Here is a 24,332-nt window from a genome sequence, read left to right as displayed (position 1 = left end):
GGTGGCCCAGCCAGTAGGAGCCCTAAGCCATGTGCATAAATGATAGCAGTGCAAAGAAAGGAGACAACTTTCTGCTGGGGGATCAGAGAAGCCTTCATAGAGGTGCTGAAATCTTGGGTTCGGGCTTTGAAGGATGGGCGGGGGAAGGGGCCAGGGGAGATAGTGTGCAAAGATGATGCAGGTAGACAGCACAGGGTGAGCAAAAGGCAGGAAGTATCTGAGTTCATGTGATGGAAGGAATGGGAATGAGCAAAGTGGGAGAATAGGATAGAAAGGCAGGTGGATGACAGAACACAGACAATCTTCGTTTTGAGGCAACTGGGAGCCATGGCAGGTTCCTGCTCAGGGGAGTGACATGAACAAGGCTATTCAATGGGAAAGCTAGTGGGGATTGACTGGAGAGGTCAGGGGGGAGACCTTCTGCAGTGCTCAGCACCACGCCGGAAGGACATAAGGAGGCCGATGGAGTAGCCAGTGGCAGGGGGTGTTGGGTGTTGGAGGGGGAGGCCCAAGGAGCTTCCATTTTTCTCTCTGCTTTTCAGAGTATGCAGATATCAAGGGCAGATAGCTGGGCCCTGCTGGGCAGTTACCAAGAGCATCTTTGTTGAATTTGGCCCCCAAACCAGCCTCTGCCCTCTGGTAGGATTACTACAACTTAGGGGTTGGGCGTGGGGTGGATGGAGATCCTCTTCTACACCTTCTCTCCCAATCTGCAATCAGAGAGCTCTCTCCAAAAGCCCCAGAGGATGAGCTAGCACCACCCCTGTCCACCAGGACCTAGCATCTAGGCACTGGTGCTTATGGCCCATCTCCCCTCCTTTCCTGAAGGCAGAGGTGAAAGGCAGGCCTCCCACAAGTTGCTATGAGGGAAGCAGCAGGTCTCACAGCCTGAAAGGCTCCTCCTCTCCTCAGTCTCCTCAGGCAGTGTCTGCCCCCTCCATCTGTCCCTGGCCCAATCTCCATGGTCAGGTCAGGGCAGTGACGCAGGAATCGGGACTGGAGAGCAGAGGCTGGGGGGGGGGGGGTGGAGGGGTCGGGACAGAACGCATGTGTGGACGTGTGTGGACGTGAGTGTGCGTGTGCTTGTCCCACAGCTGGGATCTGAAAGGGAAGCAGAACCGGGTTCCGAAGGCCAAGCAGGGCTGGGAAGCTGCCTGGGTGCCGGGAGGGAAACTGGGACCCGGGGCATAGTGGAGTGAGCAGACTGGGAGTTAATATACCAGGGTTGAGGAGAGACCCCAGAGCAGGCTGGAGGTGAGTGGAGGGTAGAGGAGCAGGATCGGAGCAAATCCAGGCCCTCAGGACTTCCCACTGGAAGCACAGCAGCCTCTGCCTCCCACCTTTCCCTCTTCTGAACCCCTCTCCAATCATGCCCTCCCCACCTTGTGGTTCCCTCACTCACCTCCACTGACTTTATTCAAGTCACCCTCAGCACAGTTTCCTCCACTGCCCCATCTCAAACTGCAGCCTTCTCCAACACTCCCGGCCCCCTTCATGCTCTCCTTGGTCCTTTATTGCTGTTGGAAATACTTAATTTTATTTACTCATTCATGAGAGACAGAGAGAGAGAGAGAAAGAGAGAGAGAGAGGCAGATACACAGGCAGAGGGAGAAGCTGGCTCCATGCAGGCAGCCTGATGTGGGACTCCGGGATCACGCCCTGAGCTAAAGGCAGATGCTCAACCGCTGAGCCACCCAGGCATCCCTCAATATTCATTTCTTGAATGAAAGAATGTTTCCTCCAGACTCTTTACAAACAAAATCCAAATTTCTTTAAATAAATTTTTAAAAAGATTTATTTATTTATTTATTTGAGAAAGAGGGAGAGAGCATACCTACGCATCTGGAGGGGATGAGGGTCAGAGGGAGAGAATCTTTCCAGCAGACTCCTCACTGAGCACGGACCCCATTGCGGGGCTCAATCTCTTGAACCGAGTTGGATGCTCAGGCGACTGAGCGCCCCCAGGGCTCCCCAAATCCAAGTTGTTTGAGTGTCATACAAGGCCCTTCACAACCTGACCCTTCCCTAACCAGTCCTCTGGCCTAGTCTCCCCCACCTTTCCATTCCACACCCACCCACCCTGACACACCTGACCCTCCTTTCCCCTTGATGAATGACTTTCATCCTCACCTCACATCTCCTCCCACTGAAATCCTACCAGACCTTCAAGGCTGAGCTCCTGTCACCTTCTGCATCAAATCTTCCTGGATTCCCCCAGCTAACAGTGAGCTCTGCTTCTTCCAAATTCTTCCAGCTAGGCTCTGAACACCCCTGTCCTCACACAACTGCTCTGTGTACCCATCTTATCTCTGTTGTAAACTACAAACTCCAAGAGGCAGGAGCTAGTTCTCAAACACATCTTTTTGCCTTGCAAAGTGTGTAGGCAGCTGACTTGCTCGTAGATGGCACTGATTGCAGGAATAAAATATTCTTGAATCTCATGGAACTGGGAAGGAAGTGAGGGAATATATATATAACCACTTGTATTTGTAGGACTTTGGAACTGGGACTTCATCACCCCCCTTTGTCAGGTTAGGGCACGGAAGCTCAGGACAGACCACTTTCCAAGGTTTGCGAAGCCAGCCAGGCTCAGACTCCTGCTCTAGGGAGCTTGCCTCTCTGCTTCCGAGAAGCCTCAAAGGCTTAGCTGTAAATCTGAACCATCTAACAAATTTTGCCACATAGCCTAACCTACAGCATAGGTCAAAACCAAAAACGAAAAGGATGTTAAAGTGCACACGTGTCCTGCACAACATACCATATGCCCAGTGCCCTTAAAAGTTCAATTTTTGGGTTTTCAGAGTCCTAGAAACTAAAGAGCCAGGAAAGAAGAGCCCCCCAAATTTCTTACTCCGTGGGCCCCCATCAAATTCCTCAACACGAACAATACTGGCGTCTAGAACAAGTACTGGGATTGAGAGAAGGAAGGCAACTTGCCTCTGCCCGCACCTTCCCGGCTTCCAAGGCTAGTTGCCCCGCAGGCACCAGGCACCGGCGCTCCCAGCTCAGATCCCCCGCCCAGGGCTGGGACGCACCCCTCCCCCCGGGGGGAGGGGGCCGGGGAGCATCGGGGTCCCCGGCCTTTCCCAGAATGGCACTCCTCCCGCGGGTGCGCACCCAGCCGCGCCTCCCAGAACCCGGGGTCAGACTGGCGGACCCGCGTCCCGCTCCGCGCCTGCTGCCGCGCCTGCTGCCGCTCTGCTCCCGCCCCGGCGAGCCCCCGACCCAGGCGTCCTGCCCCGGTCTGACCCCTCTGGCCCTTACCTCTGGCGACCCCTCACGCACACAGCCTGCCCCCCACCCCCACACACGCACGCACACATGCTGATAACAGCCCCGACCCCCGGCCGAGCCGCAGTCCCCGGGCCAACCCCGGCCGGTCGCCGCGCGCCTGTCCTCGCGGACCCTGGCCAAGAGCCCTGCGCTCGCTCTGCGCGACCCCGGCTCGGCGGCCCCTGGACGGTGGCCCCCTCCTTCGGACCGTGGGGCCGGCCCTGCCCCGCCGCGCTTCCCGGGATGAGGGCTCCCGGCGAGGGCGCCGGCGGAGCCCCTGGTCGCTGAGCGGCCGACGGAGGCGCGGAGATGGGGGCGTGCGGTGAGTACTCGCCGGCCGGAGGAGCCCCCGCCCGCTCGGGCCCCTGTTTGAGCAAGAATTTACCGCTGGGGCCCCGAGGTGGCTGGGTTCAAGGACCGACGACTTGCCAAGGACCCCGGAAGGGCAAGGGGGGTGGGGCAGCCCCCACGTGCCGGCAGGGCTTAGGGAGCCCCTAAGAAAGGTGAAACCTGACCTGGACACGGGGATGCGGTTTGGGGGTTCAGGGAGAAGAGGGGCTGCCACGTGAGTGGGGAGAAGGCTGATACCTGGGTCTTGGAGCAATCACCGGGATCTGCCAGAGGGGAAGCCTCAGTCACGCCGGGATTGAAGTTTGGCCGGGAGAAGTGGATGCCGGTAGTTTGGGGGGTGGGGTGTGCGCGCGCGGCAGCGGCCGGATTGAATGAAGGCAGGGGAGGCAGAACCTGAACGCTGGGAAGGTGGGGGTCGGGAGCGGCTAGCTGGGGGCAGAGGAGCGGGATGTGTGAACCTGCCCCTCCAAACCCACACAGTCAGCCTGGCACTCTTTTCCAGAATGTCCTGCCCTGTTCCTTTTGCTGTCTTTGCTGCTGCTTCCTCTGGGCCTCCCAGTCCTGGGCGCCCCCCCTCGCCTCATTTGTGACAGCCGGGTCCTGGAGAGATACATCCTGGAGGCCAGGGAGGCCGAAAATGTCACGGTGAGGGTCCCACCTCAGGACATTCTCAGTAGTCCAGGGGTGTCCTCCAAGATCTGGGAACCTGAGCCCCTTCGTTCAGAGATGGAGATGGGAAGCCAGAGCCCTCAGGAAAAATGATAAAAGTGGTAGCCCCCCAATGCATGCCTGGAAGCTAGATGAGGGGCAAAGGTGGAGGGAGCTCTTGGGGAGCCTGACACCCCCCTCCCCCCCACCTGGGGTCATGCATTTCAGATGGGCTGTGCTCAAGGCTGCAGCTTCAGTGAGAATATCACCGTCCCAGACACCAAGGTTAATTTCTATACCTGGAAGAGGATGGATGTGAGTTTATTTTCCCCTCTACTTGGACAGTCTTGTTTTGCTTACCTGATGGGGTGGGAGGGAGAACCATAGAAGAAGCTGAGGGCTGAATGCAATATGTTTATTCATTTGTTCTTTGTTCATTCATTAATTCATTCATTCAATGAAACTGATTCCAAGCCTTCACTTTGCTCAGCTTGGTGCTTGGGGCTGCTGAGAGGGAGGGGCTGGCCTGGGCCACTGACTATAAGTCACCATTCCCTTTAGGTTGGGCAGCAGGCCTTGGAAGTCTGGCAGGGCCTGGCACTGCTCTCAGAAGCCATCCTGCGGGGTCAGGCCCTGTTGGCCAACACCTCCCAGCCATCTGAGACACCGCAGCTGCATGTGGACAAAGCCGTCAGCAGCCTGCGCAGCCTCACCTCTCTGCTTCGGGCACTGGGAACCCAGGTGGGTAGAAGCCTCCCTTGCACTTCTGCTCCGAGGGCCCTGCCAAGAAATACTGAGACCTCACTGGACCTCCTCATCCCCCCTCCAATTCTGTCCTCCATCCCATCTCCCTCCAGGGTCCTGGGCACTTCGGTAACCTTCTCTTCTCTCCTTGTCAGAAGGAGGCCATGTCCCTTCCAGAGGAAGCCTCTCCTGCTCCACTCCGAACATTCACTGTTGATACTTTGTGCAAACTTTTCCGAATCTACTCCAATTTCCTCCGGGGAAAGCTGACACTGTACACAGGGGAGGCCTGCAGAAGAGGAGACAGGTGACCAGGTGCTCCCACCCCAGGCACATCCACCACCTCACTCACTACCACTGCCTGGGCCACGCCTCTGCACCACCACTCCTGACCCCTGTCCAGGGGTGATCTGCTCAGCACCAGCCTGTCCCTTGGACACTCCACGGCCAGTGGTGACATCTCAAGGGCCAGAGGAACTGTCCAGAGCTCAAATCAGATCTAAGGATGTCACAGTGCCAGCCTGAGGCCCGAAGCAGGAGGAATTCGGAGGAAATCAGCTCAAACTTGGGGACAGAGCCTTGCTTGGGAGACTCACCTCGGTGCCCTGCCGAACAGTGATGCCAGGACAAGCTGGAGGGCAATTGCCGATTTTTTGCACCTATCAGGGAGAGACAGGAGAGGCTAGAGAATCTAGGTGGCAAGCCATAAATTCGCTAGGTCTCGTGGGTCTCCTATGACAGCAAGAGCCCACTGGGCAAAGGGTGGTGGGAGCCATGGAGATGGGATAGGGGCTGGCTCCTGGCTCTCATTGGGTCCAAGTTTTGTGTATTTTTCAATCTCATTGGCAAAAACTGAAACCACAACATGGCTCTTGACTTTTCTGTTTTCTCTGGGAGCCTCCTACTTCCCTGGCCCTGCTCCGGCCCTGGCAGCAGGCCACAGTCCTGGAAAACTAGAGGTGGAGGGGGTTGGCCCTACGTGCCGCCTCTCATGGTCTATCTGACCTCTTGACCCCACTGGGCCTGAGGCCACAAGCTCTGCCCACGCTGGTCAATAAGGTGGTTCCATTCAAGGCTGTTCCTCAGTAGGCAGCTGGCAACCTTCTGTAGTGAGGTACAGCTGCCATCAAGGAAACAGGAGCCAGGAGGAAGAGCCCCTTTGGGGGCTGGTGGGAGTTCCCAGTCCTGGACCCTGGACCCTTATTATTTCTCACTTCTCCATAGTGCTTTTGGCTAAAGCCACATTCCCACATCAGCCTCTGCCACCTCTAAATCCAGCTGACCCTTTTCCTTGCCTGAGGATGGTCACCCTTAATGCTCTACCCCAAAACTTGCAGAAGGAGCCACATTCCCCAAAAGCGGTCTCACTGAGCACTCACTCTGTGCCCAGGGCTATTCTAGGTGGTTCGCTTACATGACCTCATTTTATTCCTTGCACAGCCTGATGAGAAAGTTTCCACTGTCATTCCCATGGAACAGATGAAGAAGTAAACTGCCCAAAGCCAAGACAACAGGAATCCCCAATGGCCCCAGCTCTTATCCCTTCCCTCTTCAGCTTATTCTTCCACATAACCCCTACCTGCTCCCTGCTCCCCTGGGATGGAAGACACAGAACAGACTAACTCAGCTCCCACTCTCCATCCCTACTAATAATTTTACCCAGTACTCCAACATTCCACTTCAAATTCCTTCCCAGAGGGATGCCTTGGTGGCTCAGTGGTAGAGTGTCTGCCTTTGCTCATATCGTGATCCCCAGGTCCAGAGATTGAGTACTGCATCAGGCTCCCTGCAGGGAGCCCAATTCTGGCCATTATCATATGTGTGGGGATCAGCTCATATCACAAAACTTAGCGAAGTCAGCCTGCATCCCTGAAAATATGCAAAAGAAAAAGAATTTTTGCAATCTGCAGAAGGACAAATGATAGGTAGGTTGGGGGATTGGATGGTATGTGCTATATATATGTGTGTGTGTGCTGGGGGGGCAGGGGCCAAGCGTGTTGGGAGGAATCAAAGGAGAGGTGGACCCAAAGGAGAATTCCCCCCTCCTCCCCTGCCTGGCCAACCCAGTTCCTGGGGTATAGTGCCCTCTTCCGGCCCCACTGGAAAATGTTAGAGAAATACACAAGTCAAAGAGCCCTTAGGTCTCTGATTATTCTTTGCACATTTCAATAAAAATTTGTATTACAGTTTCCACAGATGGCATCTGGTTCTTGCCCCACTGCTGTGAAACAGTAAGGGAGGAATCTGTCTCTCTCGCTGGCAAAATCGAAGCTAAGAGAGGTGTCCAAGGCATGCAGCAAATAATGGCAGCTAGGACCTGAACACAAGGTTTAGGAATCGTAACCTCCAAGCCCATCTTAGCCTGATGTGTCATCTAGACATCCCTGCCCACCCAATTCCTGACTCTTTTCCCCCCAGAAGTCAGGGCCATCTGCCTTATTCCTTGATTTCTCTTCAGACTGCTTACTGCTTTCTATTACAAAAAAAAAAAAAAAAAAAGGAAAAAACAAAAGAAGATAGAAGTTAATGGAACTGAACTGTGTGACCTGGGCCAGTATGTTAAGACATCAAAAATAAAACTCATTTATTACACATTTATGGAGTGCCTACTGTGTGCCAGCCTTTGCACTAAGTACTAGGAAAACATGAAATGACAGCCTGTGTCTTTCTCAGCCCTGTGTCTCCAAGAGCAGGCATTCCTCCCAGAGGCAAAACAACATGAACTCATTAACTGTATAGCCAGCTTGATATGTGACTGCATGTGGACAGGCCTGGATAGGAAGGACCTGGCAAGGGCCCAAGTCCCTGCGAAAAGAACACACATACACAAGGAGGGTGTTGCTAGATTTCAAAGGGTCTTCAAATGTGAGCTGGGAATGTGAAGTTTCTGCTGTACTATTATTATTATGATTCATGACAGATTAAACTCTGGCACCTGCATGATCTGCTGTGATTCTCACCACAAGTCCATGAAACTGAGAGGACTTAGGTATCATCTCTATTTGCCAGATAAGGAAAATAAAACTAAGTTCCACCAGGTAAATGAGGGAACCAGCTCTTCGGACTTCTTGGCAGGCCAGGCACCAGTATGACCCAGTTCTGAGTCAGTGGGTTACATAATTGTTTAATGGAGATGCCTTCTGTTTGTAAAGTGCTTTGTGATTTAGGAGGTGCTTTCCTGTGCATTTTCTTATTTGCTCTCCTAACTGCATGAAGATGGCAGAGATGGTAGAGGATCTCCATTTTGCAGAGGCAGAAACCAAGATCCACAGAGATTATGGGCCTTGTCCAAGCTATAAGACACTGAGAAAAATATAAAGACCAGGAGCCAGGCTCTCCAACTCATGTTCCCTTTTCTACCAGAAGCAGGGATGGTTGGGAAAGAAAAGTAGAGGGAATGGCTGGAGGGGAGAAAGCAGCTCCAGGTCAACCAGACTTAAGGCCCATTCTTCTCTCACTATCAGCTCTTCCCCAAGGGGCACCTGGGTGGCTCAGTCGATTGAGTGTGCAACTCTTGTTCCGGCTCAGGTCATGATCTCATGGGTTGTGGGATCAAGGCCTGCTCTTAGTGGGAAGTCTGCTTGAGATTCTCTCCCTCTGATGCCCCCAGATAAATAAATAAATAAATACATAAATAAATAAATACATAAATAAATAAATAATCTGTTTAAAAAACAAACCAACCTCCTCCCCACTCCATCTCCTGCCTTGGGCTCCCATTTCTTCCCCTGGCCTGGCAGAAGGTACCTCCTATCCTTCCCACCACCGAAGTCTCCCAATACCAGGGGCCAACCCAGCTACAGCCCTAGCTCTCACCTTGACTGATGCTTATTGGCCCAAATCATCTCCCTGGGTCTGAGCATCAGGCTGACCAAGTGCACCTCCCTGATCCCAGCCCACAGGTCACCTAAGATTTTCCTGGAACTACTCAGAATCCATTTCTCACCATAGCAGACAGTGTTGCTGGAGTTAAGTTAGCTAAATGGGACCTCTTAGACCTTGGGATCTAAGCTGAATATTAACTATATTTTTTCCACCTGGTCGAGGCTAATTTTTCCAAAATTCCATCATAAAATGACATTATGAAAGATTGTTGGCAACAGAAAAGCAGACGGTACTATGGTTTCCTAACTTATGTGAGCCATGCTCAAGTATCCATGAACTCTTGCTCCTTGATTTTTAAAAATTGATTAGTAAAACAATTACATGACCCGCACACAATTTCTGCTTTTAAAAACACTTAGCTGTGGGCAGCCCAGATGGCTCAGCGGTTTAGCGCCTGCCTTCCGCCCAGGGCGTGATCCTGGAGACCAGGGATTGAGTCCCACGTTGGGCTCCCTGCATGGAGCCTGCTTCTCCCTCTGCCTGTGTCTCTGCCTCTTTCTCTCTCTGTTCTCTCTCATGAATAAATAAATAAAATCTTTAAAAAATAATAAAAAATAAAAAATAAAAACACTTAGCTGGGCTAGTGTCTCCATTTTACAGAAGAGCAAACTAAGGCCCAGAGTGAGTAAAGTGGAAACACAGCAAAGCCAAGAGTGGCTTTAATTCTCTGGAGTATTCCCCAGGTTTTTCCACATGCCAGGGCCCCTCAAACCTATTCCTACAGCTGTTAGGCTTTACAACTGACAAACCCTCTGGGGCCTTGTGCATTCCCAACCCCTCAAAATGCAGAGCCCGGTGGTTCCCTTCCACATGGCCATCCCGTCCTGTCCTGCCTTGTGTACCAACCCCCACCCCCAGACAGGTTGGAAGCTGTGACTGTCCTGCTCTGTGGGTCTGTGGCGCCAAAGAGAGGTCAGCAAAAGCAGCCCTCAGAGGACTTATTGCCCAACCAGGAGGGGCTGTGGATCAATTGGCTTCTGCTGCTTTTCCCCAGGTTAACCATTTCCTGGCTCTCTTCCTCTCTTGATTGCTATCCTAACTGGGTATGGATGGAGGAAGGGTAGATGAGCATCGAGGCTAGGTATCCTTTACATCCCCCCTTTGATGTAAAGAGGAAGAGGATCTCTCTCTCCCCAGGTGTGACCCCCTACATGATCCTATTGGTGCTCACTTGGGCAGGAGTCCCCAAGACTGTGAGGGTGATTAGGACTTCTCTCTTCAATACTTGATGTATGACTGTGCCAGCTTCTCCCAGACAGCTAGTAAGAATGGCTGTTCCAGGCATCACTGTCATTTGTCAGGGGCAAAGGCCCAGTGCCCCAGGCATAGATAGAGTAGGGGGTTAGCCTGAAGGTTTCTAGGAACACCTGGGTATGGTTGCCTATGGGAAATCTGGACAGGATAGACCAGCTCGCCGCTGACTGGCCCTCCAGCCTAGATACAAACTGTGTGTGCCAACAGTGACCTGTGTGAGGTCAACAGTGTTTTTTTAAAGGGGCAAAACGACCCTTCAGTTGCAATCTTATGTAGGATTGCCATTTATGAAACAACTCAAAGCAGAGCTGCTCTGGCCAGGGTGGGGGGGCAGCGGGGAGGGGGGCGGTGGTGGACCCTGATCTCTGTTGGATATTCCCATCAGAACTGTGGGACTCTGTAGGACACAGCATGGGACTGTCAGCACTGTGCTCTCCTGCTGAGCAACTGACTTCACTTCTCCGGAGATCTGTTTCTACACATGGAAAATGAGGACAATAATTTTGCAATGAGGAAGACATGAGGTTCATTCAGTTAGCTTAGGCTGCAAGTACTGCTGTTTCTGGCTCCAGAAAGCTCTTGATCCACTCATGTCCCCACTCCTCCTGTCTTGATGTTAGCGTCCAACTACACCACCATCTCCCACCCTTCACAGACTCCTCTCCCATCTCCTCAGCTCCATCCAGTGAGCCCCACATTGGTCCATATCTGCCCAGGCTGCCTAAGCGGCCTTTTTTTTTTTTTTTTAATGATAGTCACACAGAGAGAGAGGGAGAGAGAGAGAGAGGGGCAGAGACACAGGCAGAGGGAGAAGCAGGCTCCATGCACCGGGAGCCTGACGTGGGATTCAATCCCGGGTCTCCAGGATCGCGCCCTGGGCCAAAGGCAGGTGCTAAACTGCTGCGCCACCCAGGGATCCCCCAAGCGGCCTTTGGAAAATGCAAGCCAGATCAAGTCACCCTGGTTGCTTAAAAACTTTTGATGGCTCCTCAAAGCTAAGGCTTTTAAGGTTCTTCAAGACAGGGCCCTACCTCTTCCCAGTGTTACATACACACACACACACACACACACACACACACACACACACACCATTCCTTTTTTATTTTTATTTTTTAGATTTTATTTATTTATTTATTTATTTATTTAGAGAGGACTTGTGTGCACACATGCACACAGGTCGGGGGGGGGGTGGCAGGGACAGAGGGAGGAGAGAGAATCTCAAGTGGACTCCATGTTGATCGCAGACCTGGACAGGGGCTTGATCTCATGACCCTGAGATCACGATCTAAGCTGAAATCAAGAGTCAGATGGTTAATCGACTAAGCCACCCAGGCCCCCCCTCCACCATTCTTTAAAAGTGTCATGCTCCTTCTTTTTTTTTTTTTTTAAAGGATTTCTTTTTTAATTTTTTTTTTTAAATTTATTTATGATAGTCACACACAGAGAGAGAGAGAGAGAGAGAGAGGCAGAGACACAGGCAGAGGGAGAAGCAGGCTCCATGCACCCGGAGCCCGACGTGGGATTCGATCCTGGGTCTCCAGGATCCCGCCCTGGGCCAAAGGCAGGGGCTAAACCACTGTGCCACCCAGGGATCCCTGTCATGCTCCTTCTAAGCCTGGAACATTCTCTCTTCCTGGATATGCCTTCCCAACTTATTTGCCTCATTACCATCTCTTTGTGGTTTAGAAAGCCTCTCAAGTGTCACCTCTTTCGAAAGCCTTCCCTTCATGTTGCCAGTGACCTGGGCCAGGGACCCCTCCACACACTCCCCACCAAGGTACTTATCTGCCTGGCCACTGTTGTCAGCCCCTCAGAGGGATGCATGTGGAGAGAAGCCCTGATGATGGTAAAGTGTGGTGGGGAAAGGTAAGGAGGCGTGGGCCAGAGGACGGAGGTTGCCATGAGCACAAGCTAAGGTAAGGGTGAGTTGGCTGTGGCGGGAGTGGCATGGGGGCCTCTCTGAAAGGGGTACTGCTGTGGCCTGCTTGCCACCAGAGCTTTTTCCACTTGCCTCCTACTCCACAGGTAAAACAGAGGCCTCTAGGGGCGCCTGGGTGGCTTAGTCAGTGGAGCCTACGACCCTTGATTTTAGGATTATTGATTCCCACATTGGGTATAGAGATTACTTCAATAAAATCTTTAGGGATGCCTGGGTGGCTTAGTAGTTGAGTGTCTGCCTTCAGCTCAGGGCATGATCCCGGGGTCCTGGGATTGAGTCCGCATCAGGCACCCTGCAGGGAGCCTGCTTTTCCTTCTGCCTATGTCTCTGCCTCTCTCTGTGTGTCTCTCAGGGATAAATAAATAAAATCTGTAAAAAATTAAAAAAATATTTGAAAAACAAACAGGGGCTTCTGGGTGGCTCAGTTGCCTAAGCATCTGCCTTTGGCTCAGGTCATGATCTCAGGGTCCTGGGACCCAGCCTCATGTTGGGATCCCGGCTTAGTGGGGAGTCTGTTTCTCCTTTACCCTCTGCCCCTCACCCCCACTCTGCTTGTGTTCCATTTCTTTCTTTCTCAAATAAATAAATACAATCTTTAAATAAAGAAACAAAAACCAGAGGCCACTAAACATGCTTTGGCAAGGGTCCCCTCGCTCCTTCCCTTCCCAGAGCTGGCTTGTCCTACCTGTTGCCTGTGTCCTGGACTCTTCAGCTTCTTTCATTTAACAACATGTGCAGGTGGTCTTTCCAGATCAGAACATACTGATCTACCATCATCCTTTTTTTCTTTAAGTCAGGAATAAACTTTGACAAACAGTGTTATAACATCAAGTAAATATTTTTGTGTGTTTGTGTTTTTTTTTAAAGATTTATTTATTTATTCATGAGAGAGAGAGAAAAAGAGAGAGGCAGAGATACAGGCAGAGGGAGAAGCAGGCTCCATGCAGGGACCCCGACTTGGGACTCGATTCCGGGTCTCCAGATCATGCCCTGGGCTGAAGGCGGCGCTAAACAGTTGAGCCGCCCAGGCTGCTCTCAAGTAAATATTTTTGAAATGATTTTTTTAAATTGTGGCAACATACTCATAATATAAAATTTACCTTCTTAACCATTAAATTTTTTAAAGTTTTTTTTTTTAAGTTTTTATTTATGATAGTCACAGAGAGAGAGAGAGAGAGAGGCAGAGACACAGGCAGAGGGAGAAGCAGGCTCCATGCACCGGGAGCCCGACGTGGGATTCGATCCCGGGTCTCCAGGATCGGGCCCTGGGCCAAAGGCAGGCGCCAAACTGCTGCGCCACCCAGGGATCCCTTTAAGTTTTTAAAAATGTATTTAAGTCATCTCTACACCCAACATGAGGCTTGAACCCACAACCCCAAGATAAAGAGTCTCATGCTTTTCCAACTGAGCCAGCCAGGTGCCCCTCTTCCTAAGCATCTTTAAGTATACAGTTTAGTGGTATTAAGTACATTCACATTGTGCAACCATCACCACTGGTCATCCACAGAACCCTTTCATCTTCCCAAACAGAAAGTCTGTCCTAATTAAACACTAATTCCCTATTCCCTGCAGCTACCATTCTACTTTCTGTTTCTATGAGTTGGACTACCGTAGGTACCTCATATAAATGGAATCATATGATATTTGTTCTGTGTCAGGCTTGTTTCACTTAGCATCATGTTCTCAATGCTGTAGGATGTGTGAGAATTTCCTTCACTTTAAAGGCTGAATGATATTCCATTGTATGGAAACACCATATTTTGTTTGTTTTGTGGACTTTTGGGTTGTTCTCACCTATTGGCTTTGGTTAATAATGCCACCATAAACACGGGGGTCCAGATATCTCTTCCAAGTCTCTGCTTTCAATTCTTTTGGGAAGTGGAATTGCTGGACCCTCCAGTAATTCTAGTTGTTTTTTTTTTTTTTTTTTTGAAGATTTTATTTACTTATTCATGAGAGACAACACAGAGGCAGAAACATAGCCAGAAGGAGAAGCAGGCTCCCCTCGGGGAGCCTGATGTGGAACTCGATCCCAGGACCCTGGCAACACGACCTGAGCTGAAGGCAGATGCTCAACCACAGAGCACCCAGGTGCCCCGGTAGTTCTATTTTTAATTTTTGGGGAGCTTCATTCTTTTTAATACCTACTTACTATTCCTTCATATGAAAAATATTCCTTGACTATGATCCAACTTCATATCTACTGGTCAACATTTAGGTAATCTCGATTTTTTTTTTCTATTTTAACCAATGCCACAATAATCGTCTTTAAAATGCACCCAGCTTTGGGCAAATACACGTGGATTTCTGTGGGAAGATTCCTAAAAAGGCAAGGTGGGGTCAAAGCCACGCATGTTAGAAAGTTTGACAGCCACTGTCATATTACTTTCCAAGAAGTTTTCACCAACCTACGGTCTTAGCATCAATGTATTTGAGCTTGTCTATCCACATCCTGGCCAACCCTCAATGCTTTCAATCTCTTAAATGGTGGCCAGTGTGACAGTTGTAGATTTGATTAGCATTTCCTTATAACCAGTGAAGCAGAACATCTTTTCCGATGTTTACTGGCTGGTGGCACATCTTCCCGTGGGACTTGTCTTTTTCTATCCTTTACCAATCAGGGTTTCCAGTCCCACTTTATTTGATTTGCCAGTTGTTTTGCTACTGTTGCCAGCTATAGAATTTTAGGTTTGAAATGATTTCTGTTGGAATTCTGTAGACAATGTTCCATGGCCTCTTAGAACCTACGGTTGCTGTTGAAAAGCCTGACGCCATGCTGATTCTTGATCCTTAGTATGTGACCTGTTTTTCCTATCTGAAAGTGATTTAAGGGTTTTTTCTTTCCTCCTTGCTTCTCTGAAATCTCATGATATGCCTTCCGTGGGTGTCCTTGCATTCATCATATGAGACTTCTTCTAATCAAGAGACTTGTATCTCAGTCCCGGGAAATTTTCTTGTGTGGTTTCTCTTAAGTCATTTCTTCTCTTTGGTCCTTTTGGTTTTGAACTCTTTTGGTTAGATGTTAGACCTCCCAGACTGCCGAGTCTCTTTCTCCTGTCTTTCTTGCTTTCCTTCTCTTCTGCTCTCATTTCATTTCTCTTCATTGGATTTCAAATTTCCACCCTGGTAGTTTCCATTTCCCAGAGCATTCCTGTGTTCTCTGATTGTCCAGTTTTCATGGCATCCTTCAAAGGCTGTCAAGCAAGGAGGGTCAAGGGTGGATAAAGTGGCCTGGGCTCACTGTACCTTCCCCCTCTCCCCTGAGAACCGCCTCTGAGGTTCTGCATGGCTCCTCCAGTCTGGACTCTGGTGCTGTTGGTGGGGGCTGCCTGGGGCCAGGGCCACATGCCTACCCCTGTCAGGTAAGCTGGGCTCTGGGGATGATCAGGGGTGGCTCTGAGGGAGAGCGAGGAGCAAACCAAAGAGGGGTGCAAGCAGGGTAATGATGAAGGGCACAGCCCTATGGAGGAAGAGGGTGATGAACAGGAATGGTGGGGGGAGCCCTTCAGCCCAAGATCCTGGAACTTAGGGGTGTGAGAAGCTCAGTGGGAACAGGACAGAGCCCAGATGGGAGACAGAGGGGGGAGGCAAGGAGCTAAGGAAACAGAGAGGAGAGGTGGGGTCCTCAAAAAATGGGCTGAACCCAGGGCAAATTCAGCAGATAAGAGACTTCAAGGTAGAGGCAGCAAGAAATGAAGGATGGCTTGGTGTTCCTATAGGGGGAGAAAGGGCCATCCCTCTGTTATTTATTTTTTTTTTTTTTAGGATTGCATTTATTTGAGAGAAAGCAAGCATGAGCAGGGGGAGAAACAGAGGGAGAGGGAGAAGCAGACTCCCCAGAGCAGGAAGCCCAATGCAGTCTGGGATCATGACCTTAGCCACCCAGGCTCCCCCCTCTGTTACTCATCTCTGTGTTCAGCAGCCTGTAGTTGGGGCAGTAACTCCCTGCCACCCACCCGGCAGCATGGGACTCACATAGTCCCCATTCTCAGCCCAAAGGAAGGAGCTTCCCCAGGTGCCAACACTTAAGTACTCCTCAAGAATCTCCATACATAGGAATAGGTTCCTTCTAGAGCTCGGCTCTACCACGCACGCCACCTCAGACACAGATGAACCCAGGGAACCAGAGGCCATGTGAGGAGCTTGGAAGGGAGATGTTTTGTCTTTTTTTTTTTTTTTTAAGATTTTATTTATTTATTCATACACAGAGAGAGAGGCATAGAAATAGGCAGAGGGAGAGGGAGAAGCAGGCTCCACGTAGGGAGCCCGATGTGGGCCTCGATCTCAGGTCTTCAGGATCACACCCCAGGCTGCAGGCGGCGCCAAACCACTGTGCCACCTGGGCTGCCCTGTTTTTCCTTTTTTTTTTTTTTTAGGAGATAGATGAGAATTTAATGTGAGGAGGCTGGGTGACATTTTGAAAACCTTAAAGAAGGGGTGCTGGGTGGTTTAGTTGGTTAAGTGTCTGCCTTCAGCTCAGGTCATGATCATGGGGAGGGGGTCCTGGGATCAAGCCCCTCATTGGTCTCCCTGCTCTGCAAGAAGTCTGCTTCTCCCTCTTCCTCTCCTGTTCCTCCTGCTTGAGCTCTCTCTCTCTCTTTCTCAAATAAGTAAAATTTTAAAATCTTAATAAAAAAAGAAAGAAAATCTTAAAGAAGAGAAGTAAATATACATCCGCTGCCTGCAATTTGGTACAATATGGCTAACACGAAAGGAAATGTCTTCCACCCGTGACTACTCAGAAAGCTCACAATCATCAAGGCTTATGGTTCTTGATAATGATAAATATTCCTCTTTTTTTCCCCTCTTTTTTTTCTCCCAATTAACGCCAAGGAAAGAGAAGCCTCCGGACTGGAAGCCAGGTGACCGCAGCTCTACGGATAACTGTGAGTTGGAAACCAGCACCATTCAGATTCCTCTCCTTCCCAGTGTGGCCACCTCCAGGGCAGGCCTTAGATGACGGACGCTGGAGGGAAAACATGCAGGAGTAGGAGTCCAAGCCCTACCTGGAAGAGTCTCATTCAAATTAACAATCTCAAATTGTCTGCACCGGAACAAATCCTGTCTGCCCGGCTGATTCCAGCCCCTGGGACCACACTTTGCAACCTCTGTCCTAGAAGTCATTCTGCTTTGTCCTCCGCCCTGAAATTCTCCTAAGGGATTCTTTTTTTAAAAGATTTTATTTATTTATTCATGAGAGACAGAGAGAGAGAGAGAGAGAGAGAGAGAGAGGCAGAGACACAGGCAGAGGGAGAAGCAGGCTCCATGCAGGGAGCCCCACGTGGAACTCGATCCTGGGTCTCTAGGATCAGGCCCTGGGCCGAAGGTAGTACTAAACCGCTGAGCCACCAGGGCTGCCCCCCTTTTTTTTCTTTTTAAGATTTTATTTATTTGTTCATGAGAGAACAGAAACAGCAGAGAGAAACCGAGACACAGGCAGAGGGAGAAGCAGGATCCCTGTGGAGAGCCTGATGTGAGACTCCATCCCAGGACCCTGGGATCATGCCCTGAGCCAAAGACAGAGGCTCAATCACTGAGCCACCCAGGTGCCCCCTCCTAAGAGATTCTTATTTCTTGGATTCTCTTGTCTAAAGTTCTGCTCTGGACTCTAAAGCTCCTTGTGGTTGCCTTCCCTGAGGTTAGCCACCCCCCAAACCCCGCTTTGGCCATTTCCCCTGTCCTGGCCTCAAAGTGGCCCTTTCTTCCCAGCTATTCTCACCCAGTGTGACTTTGAGGATGACGCCAAACCCCTCTGTGATTGGACCCAAGAGTCCACAGATGATGGGGACTGGATTCGAACCAGTGGGCCCTCCCCCACTGGCAGCACCGGTCCCCCCGGGGGGTACCCCAATGGAGGTGAGGAAGCCTAAGGTTGAGGGTGATGGCTGGGCAGGCAATGAGCACAGGGTGAAGGGAGGCAGCTGGAAGTGGACGCCGGGACCCTGGAAAGGAGGTGGGGGGGGCAGCCCTCAGGGGTGGCAGGACCTCCTCACCCTCCTCGGCTCTGCCTCTCCCAGAGGGCCACTACCTGCACATGGACTCGAACACCTTCCACCGTGGCGGGGTGGCCCGCCTACACAGCCCCCCACTATGGGTGCAAGGTCCCCTGTGTGTGTACTTCGCCTACCACATGTTTGGGTTGTCGTGGGGAGCCCAGCTCAAACTGCTGCTGCTCAGGGACACCAAGAAAAAGCACCCCAGCCTGCTCTGGAAACACATTAACACCCAGAGGCCCTCCTGGATGCCCACCGCTGTCACCGTGCCTATGGGACTTGTCCTGCCCAGCCGGGTGAGAGTGAGGGCAGAGCCTTGGACCCCCATAGGAATCCAGCTGGAGGGGGAGGGGAGAGGGGCGGGCAGGAGGACCAGAGAACAGAGAGGGCACAGGGCTGGGCCATCTGAATTCAGGAAGGACACTGGGAGCCTGAGGCAAAGGAGCTTACATGGTGGGTGGTCCCCTTCTTTCTCCCACAGTTGACGTTTGAAGGAATGAGGGGCAGCACAGCGTACCTGGACATCTCTCTGGATGCCATCTCTATCCATCGGGGTTCCTGCAATCGGGGTAAGGCCCTGTCCCTCCTCCTCTTCTTTCTCTCTGCCTCTACCATCTGCCCAGGGTGGCAAAAGTAGCTCAGCAACCATGACGCTGCTTTCTCCCAGAGTTGAGGCTACTTGTTTCCCTCTTCCTCCACATCTCATACTTTGAATCCTGAAAGCAGCCACACATAAAGAGAGGGGTTTTTTCTCTCTCTTTTTAAAAGATTTTATTTATTTATTTGAGAGAGAGAGAGAGAGAGAGAGAGAGGAGAGAAAAGGAACAGGGAGAGAGGGAAAAGCAGACTCCTCTCAGAGTAGGGAGCCCGATGCAGAGTTTCATCCTGGGATTCCAGAATCATGACCTGAGCCGAAGGCAGACACTTTCCTGACTGAGCCATCCAGGTACCCCATAGAGGTTTTTGTTTTTTTTTTAAGATTTTATTTATTTATTTATGAGAGGCAGAGAGAGAGACAGAGACACAGGCAGAAGGAGAAGCAGGCTCCATGCAGGGAGCCCGACGTGAGACTCGATCCCGGGTCTCCAGGATCACACCCTGGGCCGAAGGCGGCGCTAAACCGCTGAGCCACCTGGACTGCTCTAGAGGTTCTTTTTATTTTTTATTTTTTATTTTATTTATTTATTTATTTATTTATTTATTTATTTATTTATTTATTTATGATAGTCACACAGAGAGAGAGAGAGAGGCAGAGACACAGGCAGAAGGAGAAGCAGGCTCCATGCACCGAGAGCCCGATGTGGGATTCGATCCCGGGTCTCCAGGATCGCGCCCTGGGCCAAAGGCAGGCGCCAAACTGCTGCGCCACCCAGGGATCCCTCTTTTTAAAACAGAGTTGTGCTAATACCTTTTCTAGATGAAAAACCATTCCAGTTTGCCCTGGGCTGTCCCTCTTTTTGCACTGAAAAGTCCTGCATCTCAGGAAACCCTCAGTTCCTGGCCAAAACTGGATGTCTGGTCACCCTGGTTGTTACTCCAGATTCACATAGGATAATGCTAGCTGCTCTCCCCATATGATCTAATTTTCAATGGTGGGTACTGTTCCCAATTATAGATGAGGAAATTAATGGGCAGCTTAAGGAATCTTCCCAGGAATAAGCCACTAAGGGATGAGGCTGTATCTGGCTCAAAAGCCCACCCTGGCTCAGAGTAGGACACAGACTGGGACTCAGAATTCTGACCCCAAGCTGAGGCATACTCTTTGGAGCTGCATCCTCCTAGAAAAATCTAAATCCTCTCTTCTGCCTTCTTTGTCCCCTCAGTCTGCATGATGCAAACGTGTAGCTTCGACATTCCAAATGATCTCTGTGGCTGGAGCTGGATCCCGACAGCCTCTGGTGCTAAGTGGGTCCAGAAGAAAGGGTCGTCCAAGGTGCCAAACGTGGGGCCTGAAGATGATTTCTCTAGCCCTGGTAGTGAGTAATGGCCACACTTCTGCCTTTTGACTTTCTGGGCTTCTAGTGACCTCTGCAGGAGTTTACGATGTTTGCCTGACAACCATGCAATTCCTGCCCTGGGATGGCCTCCGCTGAACCCCAGCAACCTCAAACCTCTGTCAGCTCAAGTTACTCAGCAGAAAGCACATTCAGCTTCCCCCACTGCCATCCCATAAACTCTACCTGGCAGACCCAACACAGTCTGCTCCTCATCTTTCTCTGAAACCATTTATCCATTCATCCATTCATGTATTCATGTATTTGTTCATTCATTCATTCATTCGTTTATTGAGCTCCTATGATATGCCTGGTGCTGCCCCAGGCCCTTGAGGTAGATTGGCTAACAAAATAAACTAGGAATGGCAGGACATGAGAGGAATATGGTTCCTGAAACAGTAAAGAAATAAATTATATAATGATAAAGTGAGAAGTACGATTGGAAAAATAAAAGTCAAACAAAATAAGGGGATTGGAATGCAGGGATAAGGGGGTTGTGAGTTTTAAATGGAGTGGTCAGGGTAGGTCTCATTCAGGTCATATTTGAACATAAACTTGTAGGAGGTGAGGAAGTGATGAAGTGTACATACAGAGGGGAAGAAAGAACATTCTAAGCAGAGGTCCATGCAAAAGTCCTGAGGTGGCAGTGGGCTTGGGGGTGAAGGAGGTGCCAGATAGGGCAAGGGGCCACGTGACTAGGATGGAGACCAGGAGCTCAAACCAGTCCCAGGAGGGATCACATGGAGCCAGACCAGACCAGATCACGTGGAACCTTAAAGGTCATCGTGGAGGGAGTGGCTTTTATTCTCTGTGGATGTGGTTGGGGAGCTTCTGCAGGACTTGCAGCAGAGGAGTGACTTAAAATGTTTAAAAGCATCACCTGGTCTGGGTTTTTTGTGTTGAGAATCCACTGAAGAGAACAGCCAATTGTACAGGCAAAGAGGCCATTTAGGGGGCTTCCCGAGCGATACTCTTCCTCTCCCACTGCATCCATGTCCATCTATTCCCCGCTTTCCTCCCACCACCTCACTGTGCTCTTGGCTGGGCTTTTCTTTCTTTCATTTTAAAGTAAGGCTCCACACCCAGCATAGAGATCAAGACCTGAACTGAGATCAAAAGTAGGATGCTTAACCAAAGGCCTCAGTAAATGTTGGTGGTTGTTGTTTTAATTTTCTTTCTTTTTCCCTCTTGGCCCCTTCTATTTTTTCCATTTTCTCTTTGTTTCCCTCCCACTTCTTTCCACCAACCAGCTTATCCCAGCAATGTCCTCCTTGCATTTTCTTTCACCATTTACCATTTCCTTCCTTCCCCTTCCTCCTCCTTCCCTGTTGTTGCCTCTCTTTTCTCCCCATTCCTCTCACCCCAGCAACTCCTCTTTTCTGCCCTCCCGAAGCCCAGGCAGGACCACGTGGGAGTCAGGACCCAGCACCCTGCCTGCACAGCCTTATTCCCCTCCCCTGCTACCAGTTGCATCCCTAGAGTGAGGTCCAGGCTGATTGGCTGTCTGAGCTGCTGGGGTTGGTGGGGTCAGGAGATGCCTACTTCTCTGTGTCCGGACCATTCTTTTCTCACCAGTCTGTGTGAATCAACTATGTCCAGTGGGTCAAGAAAGGAAGAGGATAAGACTCTGGGTGACCTAAAGCATCGGAACCCAAGGGACAAGACTTTGGTTGCTGCTTCTGAGAGGATGCTGCATTTCATATGGCCTGCGTCCTTATCAGTCTTGCCAAGCATTTCTGGAAGGCTCCAAGGCCTCAGCCAGATGTAGGCCCACCTCAGTGCTGGCTGATCCTAGGCAGCTTTTGGGGCTGCCTAGGCCCAGGACCCCTGCCATCACGGGGCCCCACCCCTGTGCTGAACTCCTTCAGTTTCAGCCACCCCACCTTACTGGCCTTTTACTTCATAGGTGGCTTCTACATGCTCCTGGACCCCAAGAATGCAAAACCAAGGCAGAAATCTGTCCTCCTGAGCCCCCTGAGACATTCCTCTGGCTGTATGAGCCTGTCCTTCCACTACATCCTCCGTGGCCAGTCACCTGGTGCAGCCCTCACCATCTACGCTGCCATCTTGGGTGAGACTGGCAGTTGCTGGCTTTACATTGACCTGAGGCTCATCTCCCAGGGTTGGGTTGACAGGAAAATATGGGACATTCCTCAGGGTCTAGGGAAATCTAGGATATACACAAGATTATTCCATGGAGTGGCATCAGGGAGCCAGGTCAGTGGCTTCTGGGAAAACAGATACAAGTGCCAGGAGAGTAAGAGAGAAGGATGTGCTTGCATTTGGGAGAGGAGAATACACTTCCAAATATTCCCTTTACTATTCATCTTCCAAGTACAGGTTTGAAGTCACGTTTCAGTCCCCTAAATGAGTCAATTCTCTCTGGGATTCCTTCCATTGCAGGCAGCATCCGGAAACACACTCTCTTCTCAGGACAACCTGGACCCAACTGGCAGCCTGTTTCCGTCAATTACACAGGCCAGGGACAAATTCAGGTACAGAGGAGCAGGTCAGGACTCTTTGCACATGGTAGGCACCTCTGATACTGAAATGGATTGAGGGTCTGGACACTGGGAGCAGGGTGCCTGCGTTCCTGAATAGAGTTAAAATTAGATGGGCGGGGGGGGGGATTGGATCATTTGGATTGGTTTTTCACTTCCAGCCCCCTTACTCTCTCTCTCTCCAGTTCACCGTGGTGGGTGTGTTTGGAGAGACCCCAGAGCCAGCTGTGGCAGTGGATGCAATCAGCATTGCTCCCTGTGGGGGTGAGAGCAAGGCCCTGGGAGGACCAGATTGCTGGTCCGGGGGTGGGACCGGGGAGCAATAGAGAGCATGGCCCAAATTGCTCACATCTCTTGTTTTGATCTCCTAGAGGGCTTTCCTCAGTGTGACTTTGAAGATGATGCCCATCCCTTCTGTGACTGGGCCCAGGTATCAGGGGATGGTGGACACTGGACCCGAGGAAATAAAAATATACACATCCAGGGTGCAGGCAATTTCAGAGGTGAGGAGGTTGAGGATCCCTCAAGCCGATGAATTATTGAATCTTCTCCCAGCTAGGGGGTTGGCTGGTGTGATTGATTGAACAAGACATTGTAGGTGGTGAAGATCAGCCAGCAGGTTTTTGCTGGGAAGCTGTCGTAGGGCCTGGGCCACGGAGATGACAGAAGTAAAGTAAATTGAAGATTCTCATGGCTGTGTGGTCACTGAAACCCCCAGAAAATGCAGGCATCTCACTTCACTGAGCCCAGGGCTTCAAAATCCACAATCTCATTTTCGGTCAAGATGTTTCCTGGTGTAGCCAGCAAAGGAGTCTGGGCTGCTGGTTTGTTTCCCTTTCTTTCTGATCCTGCCTTCTTCAGTTAGAAGTCCAAAACAAGCAGGGAGGGGGGAAAAAAACATGCTGTAAAGTGGGGAGTTTGGTTGTTTCTATCCAACTCTCTTTGGAAAGCACAGTGTTGAGAGAGAAAACAACACTGGACTGTCCTGTGGAGGTTTGTCATCTTCCCCTTTTGATTCCTGTCTTTTTTTCCCCTGAAGGTCCCTATATTTACGTGGAGGCTAACAAGTTCTCTGTGGCAGGCCAGTCTTTCAGACTGGTGAGTCGGCCCTTCTGTGCCCCGGGCGCGATCTGTGTGGAGTTTGCCTACCACATGTATGGCCTTGGAGAGGGCACTAAGCTCAGTCTCCTGCTGGAGAGTCCTGCGGGCAGTGCCCCATCTACTCTCTGGCACCGCATTGGGTCTCAGAGTCCCAACTGGCTGAACTCCTCTGTCACCATCCCGTTGGGGCATCAACAGCCCATGCAGGTGAGAGGCAGAGAGAGTGGCCTTGTCAGTGTCTGTGTGGAACATGGTGAGGGGGAGCTAATGCCTGGGTGCCATGAGGGCTGAGAAGGTGGGCCTCTGGAAAGGGGGCCAAGCAGAGAGGTTATCTGACTCCTCAGAATCAGTGGGGGCAGAGTGGGGTTTTGGGGCCAGAACAAGCTGACCTTCTGTCAGAGAACAGACTGTCCAGGAGAGTCCCTGCGCTGCCAGGGATTCACTTGCATTTTCATCTTCTCTGTCCTTCATTACCTTCAGCTGATACTTGAGGCCATCCGGGGTACCAACACTGCCTTTGTTGTTGCTGTGGGGTTTATCTTGATCAATCACGGGACTTGTCGAGGTAAGACAAAACCCAAGGCCCCAGAAAGAGGGCCAGACTCTGAGATGACCATCTCTTAGACTGTTGAAAATCAAGTTCTCTCTC

The 24,332-nt window shown here is 50.9% G+C and overlaps 2 protein-coding genes across 2 annotated transcripts in view; both read left to right on the top strand.

Moving 5' to 3' along the window:
* Window positions 1-3,515: 3,515 nt before the first annotated feature.
* On the top strand, window positions 3,516-5,991 carry EPO (erythropoietin). Its single transcript, XM_041750899.1, has 5 exons — window positions 3,516-3,595; window positions 4,127-4,269; window positions 4,501-4,587; window positions 4,834-5,013; window positions 5,172-5,991. Exons 1-5 carry the CDS (start codon window positions 3,583-3,585, stop codon window positions 5,325-5,327), a joined length of 579 nt encoding a protein of 192 aa, XP_041606833.1. The 5' UTR covers window positions 3,516-3,582; the 3' UTR covers window positions 5,328-5,991.
* Window positions 5,992-15,379: 9,388 nt separating this feature from the next.
* ZAN (zonadhesin) overlaps window positions 15,380-24,332 on the top strand; it is a 38,473-nt gene continuing 29,520 nt past the window's right edge. Inside the window, exons 1-12 of the mRNA XM_041748513.1 lie at window positions 15,380-15,456; window positions 16,928-16,980; window positions 17,804-17,950; window positions 18,112-18,383; window positions 18,569-18,656; window positions 19,911-20,063; window positions 21,988-22,152; window positions 22,485-22,576; window positions 22,768-22,846; window positions 22,954-23,085; window positions 23,622-23,890; window positions 24,164-24,248. Of these exons, the coding sequence (XP_041604447.1) occupies window positions 15,380-15,456; window positions 16,928-16,980; window positions 17,804-17,950; window positions 18,112-18,383; window positions 18,569-18,656; window positions 19,911-20,063; window positions 21,988-22,152; window positions 22,485-22,576; window positions 22,768-22,846; window positions 22,954-23,085; window positions 23,622-23,890; window positions 24,164-24,248 (1,612 nt within the window). The remainder of the gene's footprint in view (window positions 15,457-16,927; window positions 16,981-17,803; window positions 17,951-18,111; window positions 18,384-18,568; window positions 18,657-19,910; window positions 20,064-21,987; window positions 22,153-22,484; window positions 22,577-22,767; window positions 22,847-22,953; window positions 23,086-23,621; window positions 23,891-24,163; window positions 24,249-24,332) is intronic.

Source organism: Vulpes lagopus, chromosome 3, assembly GCF_018345385.1.
Source record: "Vulpes lagopus strain Blue_001 chromosome 3, ASM1834538v1, whole genome shotgun sequence".
Classification (NCBI taxonomy): Eukaryota; Metazoa; Chordata; class Mammalia; order Carnivora; family Canidae; genus Vulpes; species Vulpes lagopus.
Note: the sequence above shows the minus strand (reverse complement) of the source record. Positions and strands in the feature narration are given on the sequence as shown.